The 24,644-nt window shown below is 38.2% G+C and overlaps 1 protein-coding gene across 10 annotated transcripts in view; it reads left to right on the forward strand.

Moving 5' to 3' along the window:
- The first annotated feature begins 6,668 nt into the window (after nt 1-6,668).
- LOC109416248 (protein daughterless) overlaps nt 6,669-24,644 on the forward strand; it is a 198,618-nt gene continuing 180,642 nt past the window's right edge. For 2 of the 10 annotated variants that reach the window (XM_062849875.1, XM_062849881.1), the window contains exons 1-2: nt 7,232-7,838; nt 8,752-9,058. In XM_062849875.1, the coding sequence (XP_062705859.1) occupies nt 8,977-9,058 (82 nt within the window). In that variant the 5' untranslated portion in view covers nt 7,232-7,838; nt 8,752-8,976. Of the gene's footprint in view, nt 6,782-6,859; nt 7,021-7,228; nt 7,839-8,732; nt 9,059-24,644 lie in introns of those variants that run through there. The other 8 variants (XM_062849882.1, XM_029871533.2, XM_062849880.1 and 5 more) reach the window with 8 other exon arrangements.

Genomic DNA, 24,644 nt, shown 5'->3' on the forward strand with positions numbered 1-24,644 from the left:
CATATACAACTCATGTATATTCACATGTTCGTTCATAGCCATCGCTAGAACAGAAACGGGTTAAAAAGCCGTTTCCCTTCCTTCCAAACTTTCACAGCACAGTGTCTCAATCCTATTAGATAACGCCTACAAGTTATGCAATCAAGCGAACTGTGCCGAACATCTTCAGAATGGTGCATAAGATGCCTAGAAGATATAGTGAATGCCAAAATGATGAAAAAGTTTAAAGGAAGGTGCATGGTGCTAGGTGATGCATTATAGTTGTCACCGTTATTCAAAGATTATCAACATGCTGCATGGTGCACGAATTTACAAAAATGGTGCATAGAAAACAGAAAAAAAGATTTTAAATGATGCTCACGCCATAATGATGGATTTGATGCCTAGATGATATGATAAACGCTGAAATGCTGGTACAAGTCGGACTCGATTATCCGGAGACTCGATTATCCGAAATTCGATTATCCGGAATTTTAGACTCGATTATCCGGAGTATTTTTATTGCGATATTTTTTTTTTATTTCAATGATAAAATTTGACATAATTAAGTATTATAACATAGTGTTGACATGATTTTAAATGCCCCCGATTCCGTTTTCCTCCGATTTTGTTGGCTTTTTGACCCGATTATGTTAGCCTCTTATTACGAGAAAATTAAAATGTTTTAAACTCAGCATTAACATTTTACATTTCCAGTATTTTACAGTGTTTCTCAAATTTAGTACAGTTGATAATTTTTGGCGTCATATACAAATTACGTAACAAAAAAATCTCGCGTAATATATGAAAAGAGTCAAACAATTTTAAATCTTCTCAGCTAGAAAAAGCTGAATGTTGCATCTGTTTTCAAAACATGACGTGAATCATCCAAGAAAATTTTCCAAGAATGATAGATTGCATTTCTTCAGATAGTATTTCTGGGATTTCTCCAAATTTTGCTTCAAAGGGAAATTTTTCAGAGATTTATTTCCTTTTGCTTGGTATTCCTCCAAGAATTTCTCCTGAGACTCCTTTGAGAATTTCTGCTGAGATTCCTCAAGCAATCTGTGCTGGAATTCCGCCAGATATTTTACGAGGAGATTTTACGAAAAAAATTCCGGGCAATTCTTGTTGGGATTCCATCAGTTTCTTTCTAGGAATTATGTATGGGATTCTTATGGAGATTTCTCTTGATATTTCTTAAAGTTTCCTCTGGAATATTCTGTTGATAATCTACCAAAAGTCCTAGAGGATTTCTTTAGGTATTCATGAAGAAATTTTTAGTGGGATTCTTCCAGGAACTCCTCCAGATATTTTTCTTCATTATTTTCTACAGGTTTTTTTTTTTTTTTTGCGGGGGTGGAAGCTCAGGTAAAATATTATCTCCTGGGCGCCCATTAAAAACACCACCCCCGGCGAAGACTGGCGCTCGAGCCTAGCTATTTAGCACTGTAGTTGGAGGAAATGCCAATGCAGAACCCGTAGCTTCCGGGAAGGTAAGCCCAGCTCCCTGGGTTAGTGGGTTGGTGTCAGGCCCTGCGAGCCAGCCGTAAAAAAGACTAGCACCGGAAAATCAACAAGAGAAGAATGCGAACCGATACCAATGGCGACGACCACAGCGACGAAAAGGGATTTGCGATTGGAAGCTCGGTACGTGGAACTGCAGATCTCTCAACTTCATCGGGAGCACCCGCATACTCGCCGATATACTGAAGGACCGCGGGTTCGGAATCGTAGCGCTGCAGGAGGTGTGTTGGACAGGATCTATGGTGCGAACGTTTAGAGGTAACCATACCATCTACCAGAGTTGCGGCAACACACGTGAGCTGGGAACAGCTTTTATAGTGATGGGCGACATGCAGAGGCGCGTGATCGGTTGGTGGCCGATCGACGAAAGAATGTGCAGGTTGAGGATCAAGGGCCGATTCTTCAACATTAGCATAATAAACGTGCACAGCCCTCACTCCGGAAGCACTGATGATGACAAAGACGCATTTTACGCGCAGCTCGAACGCGAGTACGACCGCTGCCCAAACCACGACGTCAAGATCATCATAGGGGACCTAAACGCTCAGGTAGGCCAGGAGGAGGAATTCAGACCGACGATTGGAAAGTTCAGCGCCCACCAGCTGACGAACGAAAATGGCCTACGCCTCATCGATTTCGCCGCCTCCAAGAACATGGCCATTCGTAGCACCTTCTTCCAGCACAGCCTCCCGTATCGTTACACCTGGAGATCACCACAACAAACGGAATCGCAAATCGACCACGTTCTGATTGATGGACGGCACTTCTCCGACATTATCGACGTCAGGACCTATCGTGGCGCTAATATCGACTCCGATCACTACCTGGTGATGGTTAAACTGCGCCCAAAACTCTCCGTTATTAACAATGTACATTACCGGCGGCCGCCCCGGTACGATCTAGAGCGACTGAAGCAACCGGATGTCGCCACCGCATACGCGCAGAATCTCGAGGCAGCGTTGCCGGACGAGGGTGTGCTCGATGTGGCCCCTCTAGAGGACTGCTGGAGTACAGTGAAAGCAGCCATCAACAACGCAGCCGAGAGCACTATCGGGTACGCAGAACGGAGTCGACGAAACGATTGGTTCGACGAGGAGTGCAGAGCGGTTCTGGAGGAGAAGGATGCAGCGCGGGCGGTAATGCTGCAGCATGGAACCCGACAGAATGTGGAGCGATACAGACAGAAGCGGAAGCAGCAGACCCGTCTCTTCCGGGAGAAAAAGCGCCGCCTGGAAGAAGTGGAGTGCGAGGAAATGGAACTGCTGTGCCGTTCACAGGAAACACGCAAGTTCTACCAGAAGCTCAACGCATCCCGCAAAGGCTACGTGCCGCAAGCCGAAATATGCAGGGATAAGGAAGGGAGCCTCCTGACGGACAAACGTGAGGTGATCGAAAGGTGGAAGCAGCACTTCGACGAGCACCTGAATGGCGAAGAGAATGTAGGCACGGAGGACCAAGGCAGCGGAGGAAATGACTATGTTGGTGCAGCAGAGGACGGGAACGAACCAACTCCCACGCTGAGGGAAGTTAAGGATGCCATCCACCAGCTCAAAAACAACAAAGCGGCTGGTAAGGACGGTATCGCAGCAGAACTCATCAAGATGGGCCCGGAACGGATAGACGGATAGACGGGGATAGACAAAATGATCGGGACAGGCAAAATTTTCCCTTCTCAAAAAATATTCAAATAGCTGTAACTTTTCGAAAATTGCATCAAATATTCTCAAATTTTTAATGTAAGTGGATCAACTAGTTGTGTATCAGTGGACAAAATTTGGAAAGAACCGGACTATTCTGCACGAAGTTATAAAGATTCTAGAAAAAGGTATATTTATCCGATAGCCAACTTTAAGCTGTTATATTTCCGGATTCAATAAACCGAATGCAATGGAATTTTAACCATTTATGACTTATATAATGAGCTTTGAAAAACTTTTAAATCAACTTAAAATTCTTAACACGGAAGAAAATTATTACGATTGGATTATTTTTCTAATAAAACACCAAATTTACTTAAATTTTAACATCGTTTCAAAATTCAAGATGCAAATTAAAATTCATTTATATTAACTCCAATTGTCTGGAATATAAATATGTTTTGAAAGAAAGTATCAACATAGCCGGCAATTCATTGAAAAAGTAGTGGGATGCATATTAGAAATAGACCAAATTACTAAAAAATCATAAAATAAATGAAATCGCTATAACTTTTTCTTTCGTCAACAATTTCAAGTTGAGTAAAACGTTTTTCAGAGCTCATTATATTAGTCGTAACTGGTAAAAATTACATTGCATTCGGTTCATTGAATCCGGAGATATAACAGCTCAAAGTTGGGTATCGGATAAATATACCTTTTTCTAGAATCTTTATAACTTCGTGCAGAATAGTCCGATTCTTTCCAAATTTTGTCCACTGATACACAACCAGTTGATCCACTTACAGTAAAAATTTAGGAATATTTGACGCACTTTTCGACAAATTACAGCGACATGAATATTTTTTGAAGAGGGAAAATTTTGCCTGTCCCGATCATTTTGTCTATCCCCTGTATATTCGATACCTAATTGACTAAAAGACATTGCATGAGATTGCCGGGGCCCGTGGCGTAGTAGCTACACGTTTGCTTCATACGCAGATGGTCATGGGTTAGATCCCAGCTCCGGCACCTTTCGTCAGTTGCTCTTTCCCCCTGAGAGCAGCTGACACTGATGAGCCCCATGGCTCAAACGAACCCGGACACTCACTGCAAAATATTTTTGCTGGTAATCAGCAAACTTTGCTGGTTTTTGGCGTGCTGATTGCATTCAGCAATACAAATTACTGAGTATCAACAATTATTTTTCAACTTGCTGAACCATCCAGCAATTTTGACAGTTGATCAGCAAAGTTGTGCTGAAATTCAGCAAAAATGTTGCTGAAATTCAGCAATTTATTTTGCTGATTTTTGGCGTGCTGGAAGCATTACAAAAATTTCGCTTTATCTTTTTTGTTTCAAATTTCTCATCAAAGTTGTCTAAGAACCATTTTTAGAGCTTTAAAAAACGTACATTTTCGTGTGCTGAGAATGTTGCTACGTCATTCCGTTCAAAAGATATTGATGATTTTCTAGAAAATATAGGCACTTTTCAAGTATTTTTCACTTGAGTTACAAAAATACCACTCCTCTAATTTTTTGATATGTTTTATAACAACATTTCTTCTTTTGAATGCGGGCAAAAGATATTTTTTATGTTTGCCCCAACCCGTCATAACGCCGTTTTAAAAAACTATGATTTTTTAAGAAAAATGCCTGTAACTTTTGAACCTCTAGATCGGTCAATTTTAAAGCTACATAAAAAGTGTCCTCGACAAACTTGCTCAAAATTGATAGATCTACAACTATTCCGAAGAATGTATATAGTTATTCTTGCAAATAAAAAAGTTTGGTTCACAATTTATTTGAAAATATGGACCACCCTAATTTTCATGTATATTGAAAAGAGGGCCTCTATTTTAGAAACAACTTTGTAGAAGACCATATTAATCTAAAAAATAATTTGAAGGCGCTGAATGCATCTTTCCTCGTAAATCTGTTTCGTGGACCATTGTGCAATGGTGTAGCATTGATTATACGTCGTTTTCAAAATTTGTTACTGATATATGAGATGTTCAGATGGTGCATGGAACGTAAGCTGCATGATGTCTGTATACTGCATTTTATGGCAATATGATACAATTACTCTCAATATGGTGCATGAGATGCTATTAACCCTCGAGGAGTCGCATCTTTCAACGTTCGCACCATATTTCTTAGATATATTTTTTTTTTATAAAAGAGTTTCGTAAGTGGATAACTGACACTGAGGAAGATTACAAGTGGTAGTCGAAATATGCGTATCTATCAAAGGATAAGCAAAATAGGGCGAAATTAAAAGGTACGAAACTGATTACACTCATTCGAAGGAAAGTGAAACAACAATATTTTGGAGTTTTATATTTGGAACTGATCCATGATGACTGAAATAATATCTAGAAGTAGACTCAAAACGATTCCCAAAAAAAAAAATCAATCATCTTCTAATCTGTTCAAGAGAACCTGAAGAAGCTTACAAAATATTGCTTCTTGACCAAATTCGTTTGAGAAGCGGAAACAATAAATATTCTCCAAAAATATCTGGAAAGTCCATGCAGATGTTGAGGCTCTCTAAGAATATAAATAGAAGACTTCTTAAACGTATTTATGAAACAAATTCTTGGGGAAAATCTTTGAGAGACGAAGTTCGTTATTCCTCGAAAGTTTGTTCAATTGAAATTTACGAACGATTTTTTCTCGGATTTTTTTGGTAAATTTACTAGTAGAACCTACATACGAATTACTACGGGTACTTGTTGAAGATTTATTCAAAAATATTGATGCAAGAATTCTTGAAAAATACTTAATTTTACAAAGTTTAGTATTCCATGTTAAATTTGTTCAATTTATTCACGAGTTCCTACAGGATTCATGCGAGGGTTCAGTATTTTCGTTTAAATATCTTTAGCATTTATTTAGCAAACTAAAAAAAATGTTCTCAGTTTCAGCATGAAGTTAAAAAACATATAATGGACAGATATGCACTTGCAGGCTTGATAAAGAACCAAAATTTAGTTTATAATATCACTAACATTCTGCCAGTAGACACTTTTTATGATACAAATTAAGCCCATAGATGTCTCTTAAACTATTATTTTTTATTATTGTCTCACAATTTTTTGTAAAGTGACGTTTCGTGGAGGTCCTTGAAATGTTGACCTGAAGCCATAAACTCACCACTATCGCTGTTTGACGCAAATTCGATTACCTAATTCCATGGAAGACCGAGAATGCGTCAAAACAACTTAAAATTGGGTTAATTTGTAGATCCGTGTAGATCATGGCCTGTGCTAATATGTATATCACTTGTGGCAATAATTGTACATCGACTAGTACGCTCTTTCAATGAAATTTTGAAAAGATAATATACATTCAAAACGCATGCAATAGTTCGATGTTCTCGTTTTCACTTCTTTTATTTCCTTTTAAATTATTGTTCCATCGCTTTGAATAAATTCACATCAACCTTTTAAAATTTTGTTCATTAATACTGTTTTCGCACCTCTTCCCTTTTTTACAGGTTGAATAATGGACATCATACGTTTAAGGGTTTTGGCAAACTTGAAAATCAACCGTTTGCAAGATTGGAGCAATTGCCACCGAGTTTTCAGATTCTCTCGAACAAATTCAACGAATGGTTACAATCTGATTCATCAACATAGGTAATGTTTGACCAGAAGTTATTCAATAATTATAATATGTTGGGTAGATACTTTTATCAAAGTTATATATTTTTTCAGATGCAACCACTAGCTCCAAGTTAGCTGCCAGCACCTCTGGCAAAAATGGATGACGGCACCGCCAACCTCGAGAACAAAGCGAGACGTTCGTAATGCAATGAGATTAGATAATATTGTCGAAAACAACGTGGATTGATCGTGCTGAAAAAAAAACGAGATGTGTAAGTTGAGTCGGCTGGTGAACAGAAGTGAGCTTTGGTGACCGTATGCCAAGTTTTGTTTTTTTTTTCATCGTCGGTGAAAAGTGTTGGAAGCAATTGCAGTACTCCAGTAGGTAATGAGTAGTCATTGGTTGAAGGTATAAGATAGATTTTTGAACATGCTATTCTTGCTCGCTGTAGAAGAAGGTTGTCTTTGTCACAAAGTTTTAAATTCCACAAATAATATTATTTTCATGCCACCCCAGCACACCAGACGTGTAATGCCACCTTACCATTTGCGCAAGAAAATTATAAGCTCCAAATTCCGCCCTCAAGCCAAGCGCTATTCGCGAGAGCGAGAGAGTACAATCTCCGAAAGCTGAGACAGAGAGCTCTGCTGGGTGCACCTTCTCGTCGTGGTGTCGATCGGTTCTCGCTGCCCGGAGAGAACACCCGGAGTTCAGTTATCGCTTCGCTCGCGCACCGTGCTGATGTGTTCCCACGTTAGCTCCCGTGTCGTCGTCGTGCTGCTGCTCGTGGATAATCATCATTGTTGCCCTTTTTCCTTTCTTCTTCGGTAGTACCGTACAGTAGTGTAGAGGGCCTTCGGGTTCCGTTGTGTTGAATGGTGTGTTGTACACCACCAGACTCTCCTCTCATTCATTGTGCGCGTGTGTTTGAGTGTTCGTTGTTCCATTGAGAAGCAGTAGCAGCAGCAGTGAAAGAATCAGCGCGATTTACGCACACCCACAAAGCCAAAACAATCCCTTGTGCGCGCTGCTGTGCCGTGTGGGGGTAGGCAAAACGATTGTATTTGCGTGCGTATAATCTGCTACAAGGTGTGTTTTGCAGAACAATTTTATAATCAAATAATAAGTCTTTTATTTTGCACTAAGAAACTGTGGACAAGTCCTTTAGTTTAATGCATCGATGAAAACAAATCTATCGGGCGGTCTAGAGCATTTTTTTAATTTTTTTCATGAAAACCCTATGTTAAACGCAAGATAACCGAGATAACACATTCAACAGTCGTAATCGACTGTTTAATTTAGAACCATCCGTGCAAAATACGATCGATCGTGTTCGTAGTTCCGGACTGCAGATTTCGCTCAGGATAGATCATTTGAAAAAAAACCTTTGTAATTTGTATTATGCTTTTATTCAATTAACATTTCTAAAGAACGTGGATACTAATAATTATTTTTAGAATCATAAGCTATGCTTTCAGGTTATCTTTAAAGAGGTTTGTAGTTTTTTACATTAAAAACACTTGTTACAATTTCTTATGCCGTTTTTCTTTTTTAACCTGGGTTGGAACTGGATTGGCGGAAAATGTGTAAACAAACAACGTCAAACAAACTTTAGTACAAGCGAAACCGAAGTCGGGTTGGGGTTGAAACTGTGATCTGATCCAGTTCCAACCCAGGTTGGAACTGGATAATAAAGAAAAACGGCATTAGTGAACAAATGAATGCAGTGTTCACTAGGTCTAGTTCTAAAAGAGTTTCTTTCAATTTTAAGAAATTTATCGAAATTCTGTTCTTTCGAATGAAAGCACGATCGTAGTTTTAAAAGGATTTTCATTTAGTCTTTCCATTTCGCACGTCTTCTTGTGGAAATGTAGATAATATGTACAAGTAACGAAAAAACGATTAGTCTAGGCTCCTGATAGATTTTTTCGCAACCAAGACTAAATAAAAGTCTGCTTTCTTAGGACAAAATTTAAGACTTACTTATTTATCGGCTCTACAGTTATTCCACAAAGACACACCGTGACTACTCTGTTTGTGGATAGATTTAGCTGAAGCGGGTGAGTCGACCAGCTCTGCTGCCAAGATTATGTACTAGTGTGTGTGTGACGGTGTTTATACTCGTCGTGTCCCCAGAGAAGAGTGTGATCGGAGAAGAACATCATCATCATCATCGCCATAATCATCACACAAGTAACGAACGGGGAGTTAGCAGAGAGATATCAAGATGGCTACTAGTGATGATGAACATTACCATCTCTACGAAGTGTTTCAAAATTGTTTCAACAAAATCGCAAACAAGCAGCCTGGTAAGTGTTGGAGCCAAGGCGGAAGTGCCTGGCGCTTCCCGGGGTGGTAAAAGTGAAGTATGACGGCCGGTGTGTAAGTGGTAAACTGTGGCGAGTGCGTGTCGTTTCCCTAGGCCTGGAAGTTGGAGATTTTTTGTCATCCATATTTCAATGATTTTCTCGTTCGCGAGCGCTCCGCTTCGGCTGCGTTGGTGTTAGTGGCGCGCGCGATCAAAAGGTGACTGCGGGGGTTGTGGCAGCGGAAGGTGGTGTTTTAAAAGCTTCGTTGTGTTGACGTCGCCGTCGTTTGTCGGTCCCGAATCCATTCGGTCGTCCGTATTATTATTGTTCGCGCGGTGAGGACGGGCAGCTCAAGCTCGGAGATACTTCAATGTGTGCGTGCGTTGGGCGTTCTGGCGATTGGTCAGTAGGGTGGTGCAGAATTGCGATATCAGAAATGTTTGGCGATACAAATCATACTTCATGAAGCTATCATACAATTTTCGGATGGTGAATCAAATATGGTTTCGACAGAGTGTCGAACTGGGACGCGATCGTATCACTTCTCAGTCGATTCTAGGATGGAGTTTTCTTTCAGTGTTAGTTTGTATAAACCACACCGATAAAACGTAGTAAAGTAGGAGTGACAAAAAAATTGACGAGAGTTAGGTTCTTTGATTGGACATCTCAGCTATCAGTTAGAATTGCGATTGATTCCGAATATAATATTTTTTTATCTGTAATAACGAGATTTTTAGCCCTAGGCTAGTTCATCTCGGGACCCACGCTTTACTTCCCTTCCGAAGGAAGAACTCACATTTTTGCGAGTTTTGTTGGGAGTGGGATTCGAACCCAGGTCCTCGGCGTGATATTCACGTGCTTTAACCATCACACAAGGTCCACTTCACAAAGCAGATGAATCTGAATAAATGTACTAGAAGAACAAAAGAAGGGCTCCTTAATCAGACATATCTGGCAAGCCTACGATTCCGATAAGAAGCTGTAAGTTCTAAATGGACGCGGATGAATGTGGAAGGTGAAATTAATCCAGACATACATGCGCAAGCATTTGTTTAGAAATTCTGTCAGGAATTCTTTCTGGAACTTCTTTGGAGATACCTCTTGAGATGCTTTCCAGGATTTCTAAAAAAATCTTCCATATTTTTGCATATCTTTTTTCTTACAAAAACTTCTTCGTGAGATTTCTGCCAAAGTTTTTCCTGAATTTTCACCCAGTAGTTATCATGGGCTTTTGCCCAAGGTTCGTCCCGAAATTTGTGCAGAAGATTCTCCCGGGATTCTCAAATGTTGTAGCAGGATTTCTTTTAGAGTGTCTCCCGAGGTTCTTCCTTAATGAATCTCCTAGAATTATCTCTCAGGATTTCTTTGGGTGCTTCCCGAGATGTCTGTCAGAGTTATACAGACCTTGTCCTGGGCTTCCTAACAAGATTTCTAAAATTGAAGTCCTTACAGTGAGTTTTCCAGGCTTTTTCGTGTAAATAGTTGTTTCCGAGGTTTCTTGCTGTGATCGAGTGTTCCTTTTTGGATTTTCCTAATAGATATTCCGAGAGTTCTGGTCGGAGTAGTTTTTTACGAATTACCTCTTGAGATAGCCTATGAGGTTTCCTGTTAGAAATTCCTGGAATATTGGAAGAAATCCTGGAGGAATATCGTGAGTAATTCCGAGAAAAAAACTATTGGAGAAATAACGAGAGGACTTGGGAAAAAAAATCGAGAAAAAATAGGACATCCCAGATAAACTTTATCTTGGGTAGAATGAATCACAGGAGAAATCCGGCGAAAACTTCTAAAAAACCTCAGAAAATTCTCTGGCGAAAATTCTGCAGAAATCTCGTGAAAACCCCAGGAGATACTGTTAGAAGGTTATTCCAGAAAACCACTAAGAGAAATCCCCAAATTAACTTTGGGAGAATTTTGTTAGCGTCTTCGGCTGAAACCCCCGAGAACCTCTGGAAGAAATTTTGAAAACTACTTCTGCAGAAGCCCTGTTAAAAGCTTCTGCAAAAACCCTAGGAGGAGCTCTGATATAAATCCCTGGAATACTCAATCAGTTTCGCAAGGAACTCTGGGAGCCAATCAGGGAAAACCCCTAGATAAACTCCTGTAGAAATAAAAAAAAACTCCGGAAAAAAATTTCGTGAAAAACATCCCATGAAGGCAAAGCTGCTAACAATTGCATAAGTTCTCTCGAACAAATGAGATAACACTGTCGACCGTAACATTTTTGAGAGGAGACAATGGGACCTGTTCATTCAGTTTTGCTGAGAAACACGGATTAAAGTTAAGTTTTTCGTCAAATGGACTGGAAAGAAGGGTAAAAATTTACTTCGTCATATGTGCTGATTCCCGTCATCCGTGATGAGCCAGCCCAGGGCTGAAGATCTCGCAAATAAAGATAATAATCATAATAATAATTTTCGTCATATCAGATGGGAAATGGCCAATAATTTAAGATATTTCAACTTACCTTTGCAAATGACTCCTTCGATGGAAGCAAAAAGATGTAGACTATCAAAAACTAGCCTCTATTGTACTGGAAATCGAATATTTACGCAAATGTCACGTTTCAATTTCACTCCAATTGAGACTTCACCATTTTCTCGTTTTGCTTATGACGAAGGCAATCGCGCCATAGCAGCAGTTAGCCGAATCGTTCTTCTTCTTCTTCTTTATGGGTCTACGTCCTCACTGGGACTTGGCCTACCTCGCTTCAACATAGTGTTCTTTTAGCATTTCCACAGTTATTAATTGCAGGGCTTCCTTTGCCTGCCATTGCATGCATTTGTATATTGTGAGGCAAGTACAATGATACACTATGCCCAGGGAGTCGAGAAAATTTTCCCGACCGGAACGGGAATCGAACCCGCCGGCTCCGAATTGGCGACCCAAGCAGCACCTGCAACATCATCCAAAATGTGGTTTTCTATGCTTTGGTCTAAAAGAGTTGCAATAAAAGCGCACGCAACTTCCATCTTGTCAGTTGAGTTGCATTTAAACTCCGAATATCGTTAAGTTGCAGTTTTGTTTCATAGGAATTACAAATAACATCGTATTTAACATCGATTTATGGAGACGGAGCTTACATATTCCTCACAAGTGGCAATACAGTCAGCTTACATTAAATGTGCTTTGTAACACACATGAAACATCTTACTCTGGTTTGTTTGTTCAGATTAGGTTCCAAATGTGTTGCGGAAAACTTGTGCGTCTTTTCATTTGACAGCTTTCTAACTTGTGGCAAAGACGGTACAATGAAGTAACGCGTAACTTCAGTAGCTTTTATGGTGCATTGAGCAGCAAATCTTTAACAGAGCTTCTGGTGTAGTGTGTAAGGTGAGTGGTTAATACTCCTGGTATCCATGGTTCCAGTCTGAATATATTTTTTTCATTTTTTTATCATTCCCCCTAGCTCAAGTTGCACAACGATTTAAAATTTGCGCTTTTTGCGTTTCAAGGAAGAAGCAATTGTGTTCTGTTGTCCTTAATTTGAACAATGAATAAATTGCACTGATGTTGCTGGTACTGGCTTTGAAACAAGTCGTGTTGCTTGGGGATCCATAGCCTTAATCACTAGGCTAACTGGAGACCCCAATCGTTCATCATCGTTCAATTTTCACTTCACCAGGTTCACTTATTGAACTGACCTTCAATTCACACCCCACAAGGCCTCTGTGGCATTTCGAAGTTGGATTTCACTGTTGCCAGCAAAAACTTTTAAATTAAAACAATAAATCATTTTCTTCCCGTCGGTAAAGTGTGAACAATAGTACTTTGAACACATGATTTTATTTGGATTGCGAAGAATTTGACCGACTTTTCGAATACACAACTACGGTCAAATCATATTTTTTGACAATGCTTTGTACCATAGTGTCACGTGGAAGATGTGGACTAGGTGGAAAAATAATTCGAGAAACAATTCTTAAATCTTACTATTCTAAAATCGGAACTGGCCCTAAGGCATTAGGCAAGGTGCAACAATAAATTCGATCATTATTAATCAGTGCTTAGTATGACGGAAATAAGAAATAAAACTGTATGACAAAATAAATTTTAAATGTTGAGTCGACATCCAGTTACTTGCAAGAAGAATTTCTGATATCAAACATAAAATAGAGTTAATCAATCATACAATTTTTGAAAACAACTATCATCTAACATTTCTGATATCGCCCTTCGCTACACCCTAACGGTTGTTCTCCGCGCCCTAGTGAATGTATTCGACCGTCGTACAGTGATGTCCCACATGCGCGTACACAAACTGTGACTGGTGGTGGTGGTGCTACGCTACAGTTTAGTACCTTTGTGGTGCGTGCGGTGGTGTCAGTGCTTTTGCGAGAAAAAAAAAACAAAAAAATCCCAAGCGAAACACAACACACGCGAACGAAGCCACGAAGAAAAAGCCTTTATGTCAAAACCTTCTATAAATATTATGATGAAGGCGCACTCCGCCAACAACCCTGCGAAACGGATGCGAATATATGTGGGGAGAACAGTGCTGCGATCGTCCATCGATGAAGGGACTCCGGTGACGGGAGGTGGCATGCTCCTACTGCAGAAATTGATCGGAAAACTGACCACAATGCTACTACTATAGGGATTGGTGAATAAGGCACTCTTTGAATATAATGACGGTGGGATGGTGGCGGGTCGAAGAATTTCCAGTGAATGGACTGTGATGTGCGCGCGAATACCGCACATCAGGAATCGAGAAGAACAAGGTTGCCAGCCAGTAGTGTACTACTAGTGTTAGGAGAGTGTCGTTCATCGTACGATGGAACGGATTATGCGGCGCGCGTACGACGTGGTGGATCATCATCGAATCGGTATCAACTCTAGTAAAAGAGGCTCCCCCTATCACAGATAAGCAAAACCTATATGTTTCTGAATGATTATATTTTTCAGGTTAATGACGGGTGGGATTGGGATTGGACTTTATGTCTGGTTTCTAGTGCCCTGGAACTAGTTTTCCATTGCCTCGAGCAAGACATATTTCACTGACTATGTAACATGGAAGCAGAGTTATTCAACGTTTGACTTTATTCTTGTTATTCGCATTTGGGTTCAATGCTACTTTTGGGTTCGGTGGCACAACAAGTTTTGTTGAATTCGGCGAACATTTCATACTATGGCAAGTTAATATGTTGTTTGTTTTTCGTTTCTTTAAAATGTATAATTCCGATGAATTTCCGTGAAAACGTGGCTTCTTCTCTGGAGAAGTTTTGGACGATTGACTAGAGAAAAACTCTATAAATTTTAAGGCAACGTTGGAATATCAGGCAGCATCAATGGAGGAAATCGTGATGCACTTCTCAGAGAAATTACAGAAGAAGGACTTTTTATCGGAATTTCTGGAGAAACTGGAGGCAAAATATCTATAAGTATTGTATGTGGATTTCTTAGAAACTTGATAGAATGTCTGGTTCAACTTATATCTAAAAAAATGATCAGAAGAATCAGTTTGTAACCGCAGCATTGGAAACTTTCTTGCAAACTTTGCAAACTTCATCGAATTTTTTTTTAAACACGTTGGAACTCTGAGAATTATGTTTTGTGATTTTGAACTTTCTGAAGGAATTGCTGAATGATTTCCATGAACATTTAAGGGTTCTATATAGAATCTCCGAAAAACTACTTGAAGATATCGTTGTGGAAATCCTTGAAGGATTTTTTGACTGAAAACTTGTTGATAAGATTTTCAATTAAATGTGTATAATGAAGATTGTATAACTTCCAATTGCGTGCTCAAAAATGGCTGATTTCCTAAAAGAAATAATAGTACATTATGTGTAGCTACCATAAATATTTCATCAAAATCGTTTAAGTGTTGGGGGAGATATCGTCTGCGAGGTATTGCTTTGGTGTTGAGGACTGCTGAATAATTTAATTATGGAAAAATAGCTAATTATATGAAAAAATCGCCGATTATTATTTAGGTATTGCCATTAAGTCATTATTCACGCGTTATGCACAGAATACACACCAGTTATTATTTTAGGTATTTTACCTCTTATGCAGGGCTACTTAATACCTCATTCAGGTTGTAGGTATTCGGTTTTCCATACCTGAGTTAGGTATTCTTCAGCTATTTTCTCCTGCTCGGGTTACTTGGAAAACTTACAGTCAAACTTTCATACGTTTTGATGAACTAACAACAAAGTTATAGCCTAAACAATTTTTAAAAAGGATGCTCAAAGTTTCCAAAATCACATTCTATTTTATCGACAATATCTGCGCCAATACACAACCGATTTTGATGAAATTTTTGTGGTATTAACTACATATAATATGCTATTCCTGGTTAAAAAAATCTTGTGTGTCACTTCTTTCAAGTCCAGTTTCTAAATGCAGTTAATTTGCAAATTGCAAATTTTCAAATATTTATAGATAAATTCTGAACTGAAGTCCTGGAGAAACGTCTGACAGAAGACCCAGCAGAATGCTGAGACATGTTTTTGCAGTCAGTTTAAAAAACAAATCTGTAGAAAGAGGACCAAAATAATTTTAGTTTTAATTTGAAACTCAGTAGAGTAATTGTTGTCAAAGTTCTGAAAATCTTGCTTGAGCAAATTGTCATGTATTTTATAAGTAAGTTTTTGACAAAGTCATAGCAAATATATGTTTACCTTATCAAATTTCTGTAGAACTTCGATAGTATTGCTATCGAACTTTTTCGTAGAGTATTTTTCCCAAACCCTACAATTTTATGCGGAATTCTGAATTCAATTTTTGATAACACCTCATTTTTGGTAAAATTAGGTGTAAAAACTCTGGAAGAATTTTTGGAATGAAATCTAGAAATATTCTACTTTTACACAAATGAAGTTAGAATTACACTAAGTCACCAATAACTTTTTGAGAAATATTTCAGAGATTCTATAGTGCTTAGTCTAGGAACTCTGACCCTCCTCGAATATCGGCATAATAGTGCAAACCTATTTTGAAGGTTTCGTAGCTTAACTCATGAAACTCGCCAATTTGTTCAATTTAGGATACGAGACGAACAAAACAACATTTACAGAACTAGTTATCAAATCAGTTCTAATCTAATGTTTTGGATTAGTAGATCGTTATGTTCGAACTTAGTTTTCAAAAATGCTAGAATAATTACATTTCATTTTCACATAAAATTAGAGAACAATCTAATCGGGGAAAAACGGCAAAAAGTTACCGGGAAAACCGTGGAAGACTCGGGAATTTGAATTGTTGCTTTGAGTTGCCACCATGACGTTTTTTATCGGGTTCGGATCCATTGAAATAACATGCAAACTTTCTTCACAGAGCAACAGACGTCACACCCTATTTATTCTCCTTAGACCACTTTTTAAGCTGTTGCTTCAAATATACGGTAATTGGTCGATTTACCATTGCATTGGTGGCACTCGCATTATTTTAGCTCCTGTTTAGCGTTTACTCACTACCGCCGTCTAGTGGTGGCTCAGTCAAACACAGCATGTTTTTATTGGGTGGTGACGTTTTCGTGACGATGTATTTCGCTTTAATTTGTTCTAAGTGTTCCGTCTGAATGTCTGTCCTATATACATTTTTACCAGAAACTATGAGTAAAAATTTACGGCAAAATTTCAAGATTTTTTTCTTAATTCATTTAAGAAACCATGTTCTCGGAGGTATTTCTTTCAATATTTTTTTTAATCATCGCAAAAATGGCAGTTCAAATTCTGCCTTGTTTCTATTCCGTAAAATCTAGGCTCCAGAGTCCAGAGAAATGAGGGGCCAAGATGCAAAAGAATGTAAGTGGCCAATTTGTCGAATTTGAGCTGAGCATATCAAATAATTCTTCCGATATCAAGGAACTTTTTTAAGATTATTTTTACGATGATTAGATAAATTACAATAAATCGTAGAAAATTGGGCGGATTTTGAAACTCCATACATTTTGTATGGGATGAAAAAAATAGTGAAAAAACATTAAACTTCATTTTCTCGAAAGCGGGCTTTAGTCACTGGTTCTAACCCCCTCAAATGTCTTTCTGCTGTAGTTAGAAGTCGAATTTCTGATTGGTGGACGGTGGTGCAGCTTTTGTTGAGCTTTCTGGCGGAATTACTGATTGGATTTCTGAATTTCTTAAGCGAACTGTTGATGGGTTTGTTGAAATAATGTGAAGCGAATGTCCCAGAAGAGCTTGGATAGTACTGATAAGTTCTACAGAAACTCTGCGAGCGACTGTTTTTGTTTTCGTATAAAGTGTAATCATGTTTTGACGATAAGAAACGGATAGAGTTCGTGTACCGTCGTTAGATGTGACAATGAGTAACAAATTCCTTATGAGTACCATACAAGTTTTGTATTTAAATTTACAGCAAGTAGTTTATCATACCATTGAAAAAAGTCCATGCCGGTTTTTCGCTCTAAAGAATATCACACTTTAAGGTTGAAACATGTTTTGTGGATATCAAGATATGGCTTGAGGATCTTATTTAACCCTCAAAGCCCCAGGACAACCTTTTTATTTTTAACCGGCTGATACTCAGGAACTATGAAAGATAAAAATAAGCGGTTTTCACTATGATCGATGGGAAGAGTTGTACTTGTTGTAGGGTAATTGTCAAACCGGAAGTCCATGCTTGAACCTGTTTTTGCACCGGAAATAAGTGTTCCCTGGTTCAATGTTTCAACAATTCGTCTATGAATCTGGCATTTTAAAAAAATTCCGAACTCTTTAACAACTTGAAATGGTAGGCCAACGCAAGAGCACAATACTGAGGTTGTTTTCTAGCATGAGTTGCATGTGAAGCTTGGTCCCAGATGTGTACTTCCGGTAGGACTCGGGGTACACTGCTCCCTAAGATCGATAATCAGTTTGAACCTGAAAAGATTATTTTAGAAGTTTAGTTTCTATGAAGAATGTGTTCGGTATACCAGAGCCCTTCATTGAAAAGTATCACTCATGTGATTAATCCATCTAGAATCCAAACACGGGTCATACTTTAAGCCAACGAATAATTACAAGACCATTGCATACTTTTAGGCGTTTATCGGTTTCTGTCCCAATTTACAAAATTGACTCCACTTTGTACAAACACGTTTCGGTAAGAATTTAAAGGCCAGATTTGGATTCCAATTTCATAGATTTACCGAGAATAAACAGCTATTTATTGAAAAAGTAGCCAATAGGCAGTTGTAGAACATATCGCCACAACATTGCAGCAGGGAACACCTATTTCCGGTGCAAAATCAGGTTCAAGCATGGACTTGCGGTTTGACAACTACCCTTGCAAGAAGTACAACTCTTCCCATCGATCATAGTGAAAACCACTTATTTTTATATTTTATAGTTCCTGAGTATCAGCCGATTAAAAATAAAAAGTTTGTCATGGGCTCTTGAGGGTTAACTAGGTATTTTCAGAATCTTGTCGCCTTACGTTTGAACCTCTAAAATCGAAACCCACAGAAGACAATCAATTCTATCGTCACTCCCTACCAAACCGACTAGAAAACCATTCGCAAACCCGTCTAGATGTTAGCTGGTACTGCTTTTGTTGCTAGTAGGTAGGTAGTCGACACTAGTCACAAACTCACTGTTTTGGTTGTGGTCGTGCCACTTTTGCTCTCGTTCGCTAGTCACCAAACTCACTTGCTCCTACGGGTACTTCGTACACAATCATTGTTGTTGTTCGCCGCGGCGGTGCTAAATACTGTAGGATTCAGCCGTGCGACGACCAAGACGATTCTTCCGATTCGGACTTAACAGCACTACTGGCGTAATAGGTGGGAAGGGTCTACGGATGGAATTAGAATGAGGTGCATAATATGTCTTATAAGTGGAATTTATAATAAATACAACGCTGGAAAATTATAAGATTTTATTTTGCTATATTATCCGAAACAATTGGATTAATTGTAGTTAACAATACATTCAATCGTTTTTCCAGCATGCATTCTGTTGTATTGCTATGAACATTTTTGTCACACACATGAAACTCCTATACAAATACACCATGTAAAACGAATACTACAATACATTCTGTTGACAACAATAAATTGTATTGTTATTGTATGGTAATACAACACTTTAACCTATTGCAAAAAAAGATCAAACAATATTATTTTTGCCTTTCTTTTTTTGTTGGCGAAATTTTGTTTTGTATGGTGCATAACCATAAGATGTATTGTTATTTTGTGGTCTTTTGTATCGTAGCCACAATAAACTATACTGTTTTGATACAATACAATACCTTTTATTGGATTTTTTCCATCAAAGCATTGATATTATTTTCAAATCGTCAAAGCCATGAAGTGTCTCACTGGTACTTCCATGAGAATATTAGAACAGCTCATGGAAATCATTCGCGATTTTCTCACTTGTCGCTCGAGATAAATACACCAAAGCAGCGAGCGAGTGTGACGGATCACGGCAGAAAGTCAGCATTTGACTCACACACATTGATCTGTCTTGACTTGCGTTTAGCTTTGCGTCTCGCGTTCGCTTATGATGTTATGTCGTCCCACCCTCGCCGCTGATGTCTACACTCTTTTCTATCATGGTATCATCATGCTGTCATGATGACCGTCATCGCCATCACCATCATCATTCTCTCGCATACAACGCGAATGACTGGCTGCGGCGAGCGACGTCCACACAGGGAGAAAAAGGGAAAACCTTCGGAACCTAGTACACACGCTACGCCTAGACACAGCGATATGAGTATAGGGAAAGATCGAAAACTTTGTTCAACTCCCCCTTCTCGGTTGTTCAGGTTTCGTGGCACTGAACGAAGGGAAAGGGAATGATAAAAACAGGAACGAGAAGGGAAGGAAAAAATAATGCTTCCTTCGAAACTAAATTGTAACTTGTTCGCTTCACTTTTTGATTTCCCAATCATAGGGACGAGAGACAGACAGAGGGATAGACAGAGAGAGAGAGAGAGAGAAAGAGAGGAAAAAGAATGAGAGAGAAACAGAAACACAGCCCTAGACCCAAACACACATACACACACAGGGCATCCGTGTGCAAATCCATACATTTCAGTATGTGCTTATGCGATTTTGATCTTCTAGCATGCATTTCTGGTCATGTCTTTTGCAGTTCACAACACTTTTTCAGAGTGTTTTGAATTTTTCTCTACCGCCTTCTTGCAGCTATACAGTTTCCAGTTGCTGCTGCACTATCCTGCCGAATATGTAGTAGCAACTGTAGGTAGGTATAGATTAGGTTTTTATTTCTCTGATGCAGATCCCAATCTGCTGAATGTTGTTTCATCCCCGGCCGACTCCACATTGCTCCAGTGTGTATTTGCTTTTTGTATCTTGTGCGGCAGTGGTTTACAAACGTTTTTAGCAGATTTTCATCTTTCAACTATTAGGGAATTTTGAAGAACGTAGGAAAACAACGTTCCAGCTTCAAAAAATTTTACTTCTGAATTTTATGTTTCAGTTCCAATAAAAGTAAAATTTCACTTAAATCTTCAAAATTTTAGAAGCATTTTGCCCTAACCTATGGAGGCAGCTTTAATTGCCGAATTTCTTGATTGATTGATTGATTTGTCTTTATTAAAGAGACTTTTAGCCCTTCCTTCCAATTTTTTTTTATCTTTCCGTTTCTATAATTATCCACAGTTCAACTCGGGTATTTCACAGAAATCAGGATCAAGGAATTATCTATGGAATCTAAACATATGATGGAGTACAGGATCTCTTTAGATGGTCAGAGAAATATCAATTATTAGAACCGTTTTCTAGTGATTTTGTTGAATTATAGAATTTGGTTATCACTACTACTTAACTCTAGACTGGGAAAAGATGTCGTGGTTATGGTTTGCTATAAGTTGTTTGATTTTATTTTACAGTTCTTTAGATCTGTGGCACTTGTTCAGAGATTCATACGTTTTTTTAAATTATTTTAGTCATTTTAGAAAGTATTATAATGTTTAGTAATAAAAGAAATGTCTTAACTTACTGCTGAAAAAATTCCATTGGGTTTCCGAATTACCATAAATTGCCATTACAAAAAATCTTCGCAGGCAGCTGTAAACAAACTAGTTTGAAACTCCGTTATAAAGTTTTCAATTATCAAAGTATTCACTCTAAAAATACCACAACGAGCTCTATTAGTAAGGTGTATTGGCATTCCACCAGAAACCCCAAGACCAATTTTTCAGGAACTTTCTCTGGGAGTTCTGTCATGAATTACTAAGTAGCTGTTAAAAAAAAATAAACGAAATAGTGGACCCCTTAGTAGTTGAAATTTGCTTTTTAAATGTCTTTACCAAAGATTTACCATCTCTTTTCTTAGCATTGTATACAAAACGCGTATGATAACACTTTAAATTGCACTTAATATAAGAATCTGTCCAAATTATAAAATAGTGGATACCCCCTGGCTGGGCTCTACTTACAAGGGTTCACTATTGGCTAAAATACCAAAGGATGTCAAATCCCATAATGGCCGCCACAATTGCCGAGTTTGGCACCTACTCACGATTTTAAGCGCACAAATCTCTTCGTAAACAAAACCAGCGCACCTGCGCTCTTATTTTAAGCTTATTACATGTGAGCAAGTACAGAATAATGAAATGCACTGTTGTTCAAAGCTTGCTTCTTGAGGTTTGTGCGGCTGAAGTTCTGATGCACTGTTGAAGCGGGATTTCAAGACGTTTGTCCTTAAGTGAACACCAAACAGTGGTTAACAGGTCATCATACCTTTTTAAGAAACAATCTGAATAAACTTATTATGAAATCTGAAATGATTTCTTCAGTGGCGTCTTGTAAACTCACTTTTTACCTGTGCAACGACTCAAAAATTTGCAATTTCGAAGAATGCAGGATCATGATCATATTGAAAATTAATCAAAATAGCTAATCTCGCCGTTTCTCGTTCATTACAAGCTAATTTGATGCGAAAATTTAAGAAATGACACTTGTTGAACAGGTAGATTGAGGTTAGGGAATCGCCACTGGATTTATTTGGAGTTCTTTTTAGAGTTTAAACATTTTTTCTGAAGAATTCTAAACAAAAAAAGTTTTAATCATAAACTTGGGCGTGGAATACCTGTAAGTAAAAAAAAATCGAGTTACAGACAGACAGACACGTATTTTGACTTCAACTGTAAGATCGTAGTCAGTGTCTCGACTTTAGTCGAGTCAATCACGAAAAGTGGTGTATAGAGTATGAATTTACGATAGAATTCCTTTTGTTTGAAAAGTGCTTGAAAAAAGTATTTGATGTTTTTCTAGATAAATTTATAGAGTTTTTGGCGGAATATCATAGGTTTATGCTGTATTATTAATTATCTTGAGAATTTTTTGCGGTTTCCAGGAATTTAAAAAATCCTAAACAAAATTCTAGCAAATTTTTGGAGAATGTGTGGCAAATTCCATAAAAACCAAAATTTATTGCAAATTGTGCCCCAAAGTTCTACAAGAATTGTATGCAGGATTTCTGCCTGAAAATATTTCAGAGATTCAAAAAAATATATTCATTGAGGAGATTTAATAAAAACATTCTATGACAGCTTATCAGAAGTTAAGATATCTTTACACGTTTTTTAAGATGTCTTCCAGAATATCCTTAAAAATCCGACAGAAATTCCCACATGCGTTTTGCTATAAATAGTAAGTCGTTTAGCAATTCTTACAGTATTTTCAACAAAAAGCTCTTAATTCTTCAAGGGAGATTGGTAAGTTTCCTTCAAAACAGCGAAGTCTTGCACTAATCATCTTCCCAAATCTGATTTTAGTTGAATCCTATCATTCGCGTTAGTAAAGTGGTTAAAAATAGTACCTTTTTTTTACAGACAGGGACATTTGTTAGAACTTTTTTAAGGATTCGACTGTTGGTGCTTACGCTTCAGTCTTGGGAGGAATAATTCAATACTAGATTTTTAAGTTTTCATCCGTTGACCAAGCGTAGTAACGCGTATCACATGCGGATGAGGATGTTGAGTTACAACTGGTCGGAATTGCTAAAATCACCATAAACTTGGTCAAAATCTTCAAATTCTTCACCAAAGACTCTAACATTATCTCAATGGACTACTATAACTTCTATAGTACTTCTACTATGAGCGATTCATGTTCTCATTCCTGCGCAATCTAATCTGGAGTACTATCTGGTCTAGTTGGCTTTCATTATTTACTTCAGCATCACCTGACATATCTTGGGAGGCTCTGAGGCAACATGGACAGCGATAACCCAATAAATAAATATGATCGAAAAGTCGGATAAAAACGTAAAGGGGCCATTAGACTGTCATCCAAGGTTGCTATGATTCCCGTTGTGTTGTTCATCTGTTCGGCTTGTTTGGTCAAATATTTGTCATGTCTAATGGGACCTTAAGAACCCGTTTTTACGTTATTCCTCCCAAGACTGAAGGCCATAAGTTGGACCGTTTTAAAAATACAGACCTTATAAAGAGTGATCCAAGAAAGCAACCAAGTTCCTAAACAGTGGCTTGCTACTAGGTCTGTAAATTTTGCATTGCATATTTTGACTGAGATGCGTTTTAATAATATCTCATCCCTCTGATATATTATTGCGAACCCCGAATGCTTCTTTGGAACGTTAGAAGTTCAATTTATGTTGAACATCAGTTTTGCATTAATGCAATACTAATTCTGATACAATTTAGAAATCCTCTAAAAACAGCAATATATCAGGTCAAAATGTCCCCAGAAAACGCTTTCATGTTCTCGGCCATCCAGAAAGCATTCAGCTAATAAAAAGTTAGCAATATTTGCTGATAACCAACATAGAAAGCTTATTATAACAGAGGTTTTTTTTACATTATAAATAGTTTGAGCATTCAATTCCATCGTTATTTCTATATATAAATTTCAGTCAAAAGCAACACATAGTTTGACTGCAGACGAACAGACGTTACTCTTACAAGAAAATTTATCGAATATTTTGCCCAATGTTTTTTTTTTACGAACATGCAGATCTATCGGTAGAACCGTGCGAGACTCTGTCGGCCATGATGGATTGTGATTTGACGTTTTCCTTACACGCACACTACTACTCAAACCGCCTGTAACTTTCGTTTGCATCGTTCAGCAACGTGTACACTAGCAAACGTCGAAGCGATCGAACACTAGCGCTTCTGGTGGAAGAATCTCGGGAAACAAATGATTTTTAAATTCATCGTTAAATGCATGCGCCTAGCACTTTCAAAGAGTGTTACGTCTGTTTGTCTGTCGTTTTACCGTGCTTCTTGATGAAAAGCTTATGGTAGGCAACAGGTATCAGTAGGTCGACACGAGAGGCATATTCTCCTACATTTGGGTAATTCGTTCCATCGAGAAGATAAGCATTGTGACACTCAGCCTAATAAGCTTAAGATTTTCCATAAGTTCTACTTATGAAACGGCCTTCAAATAATTCATAATTCATAACGATTAAAGGCAAAACTGGAAGACTTTCCTAATTTTTCCAGTTTTTGATTTTTTTTTAAATAACGAAGCAATATTTTCAAAAACGGTTTTCATACACATGTAGAGTATAGATCAATGTGTCTTCTGAATTTTTTTCGTGTTGAAAAAGTTTTCCATTTTTTCAAAACCCATTTTTTTGTGAAATTATGTTCAAAAATGGTTTCTGTAAAAACGGAAAACATTTTCCACTACGAA

This window comes from Aedes albopictus, chromosome 2, assembly GCF_035046485.1.
Source record: "Aedes albopictus strain Foshan chromosome 2, AalbF5, whole genome shotgun sequence".
NCBI classification, from domain to species: domain Eukaryota; kingdom Metazoa; phylum Arthropoda; class Insecta; order Diptera; family Culicidae; genus Aedes; species Aedes albopictus.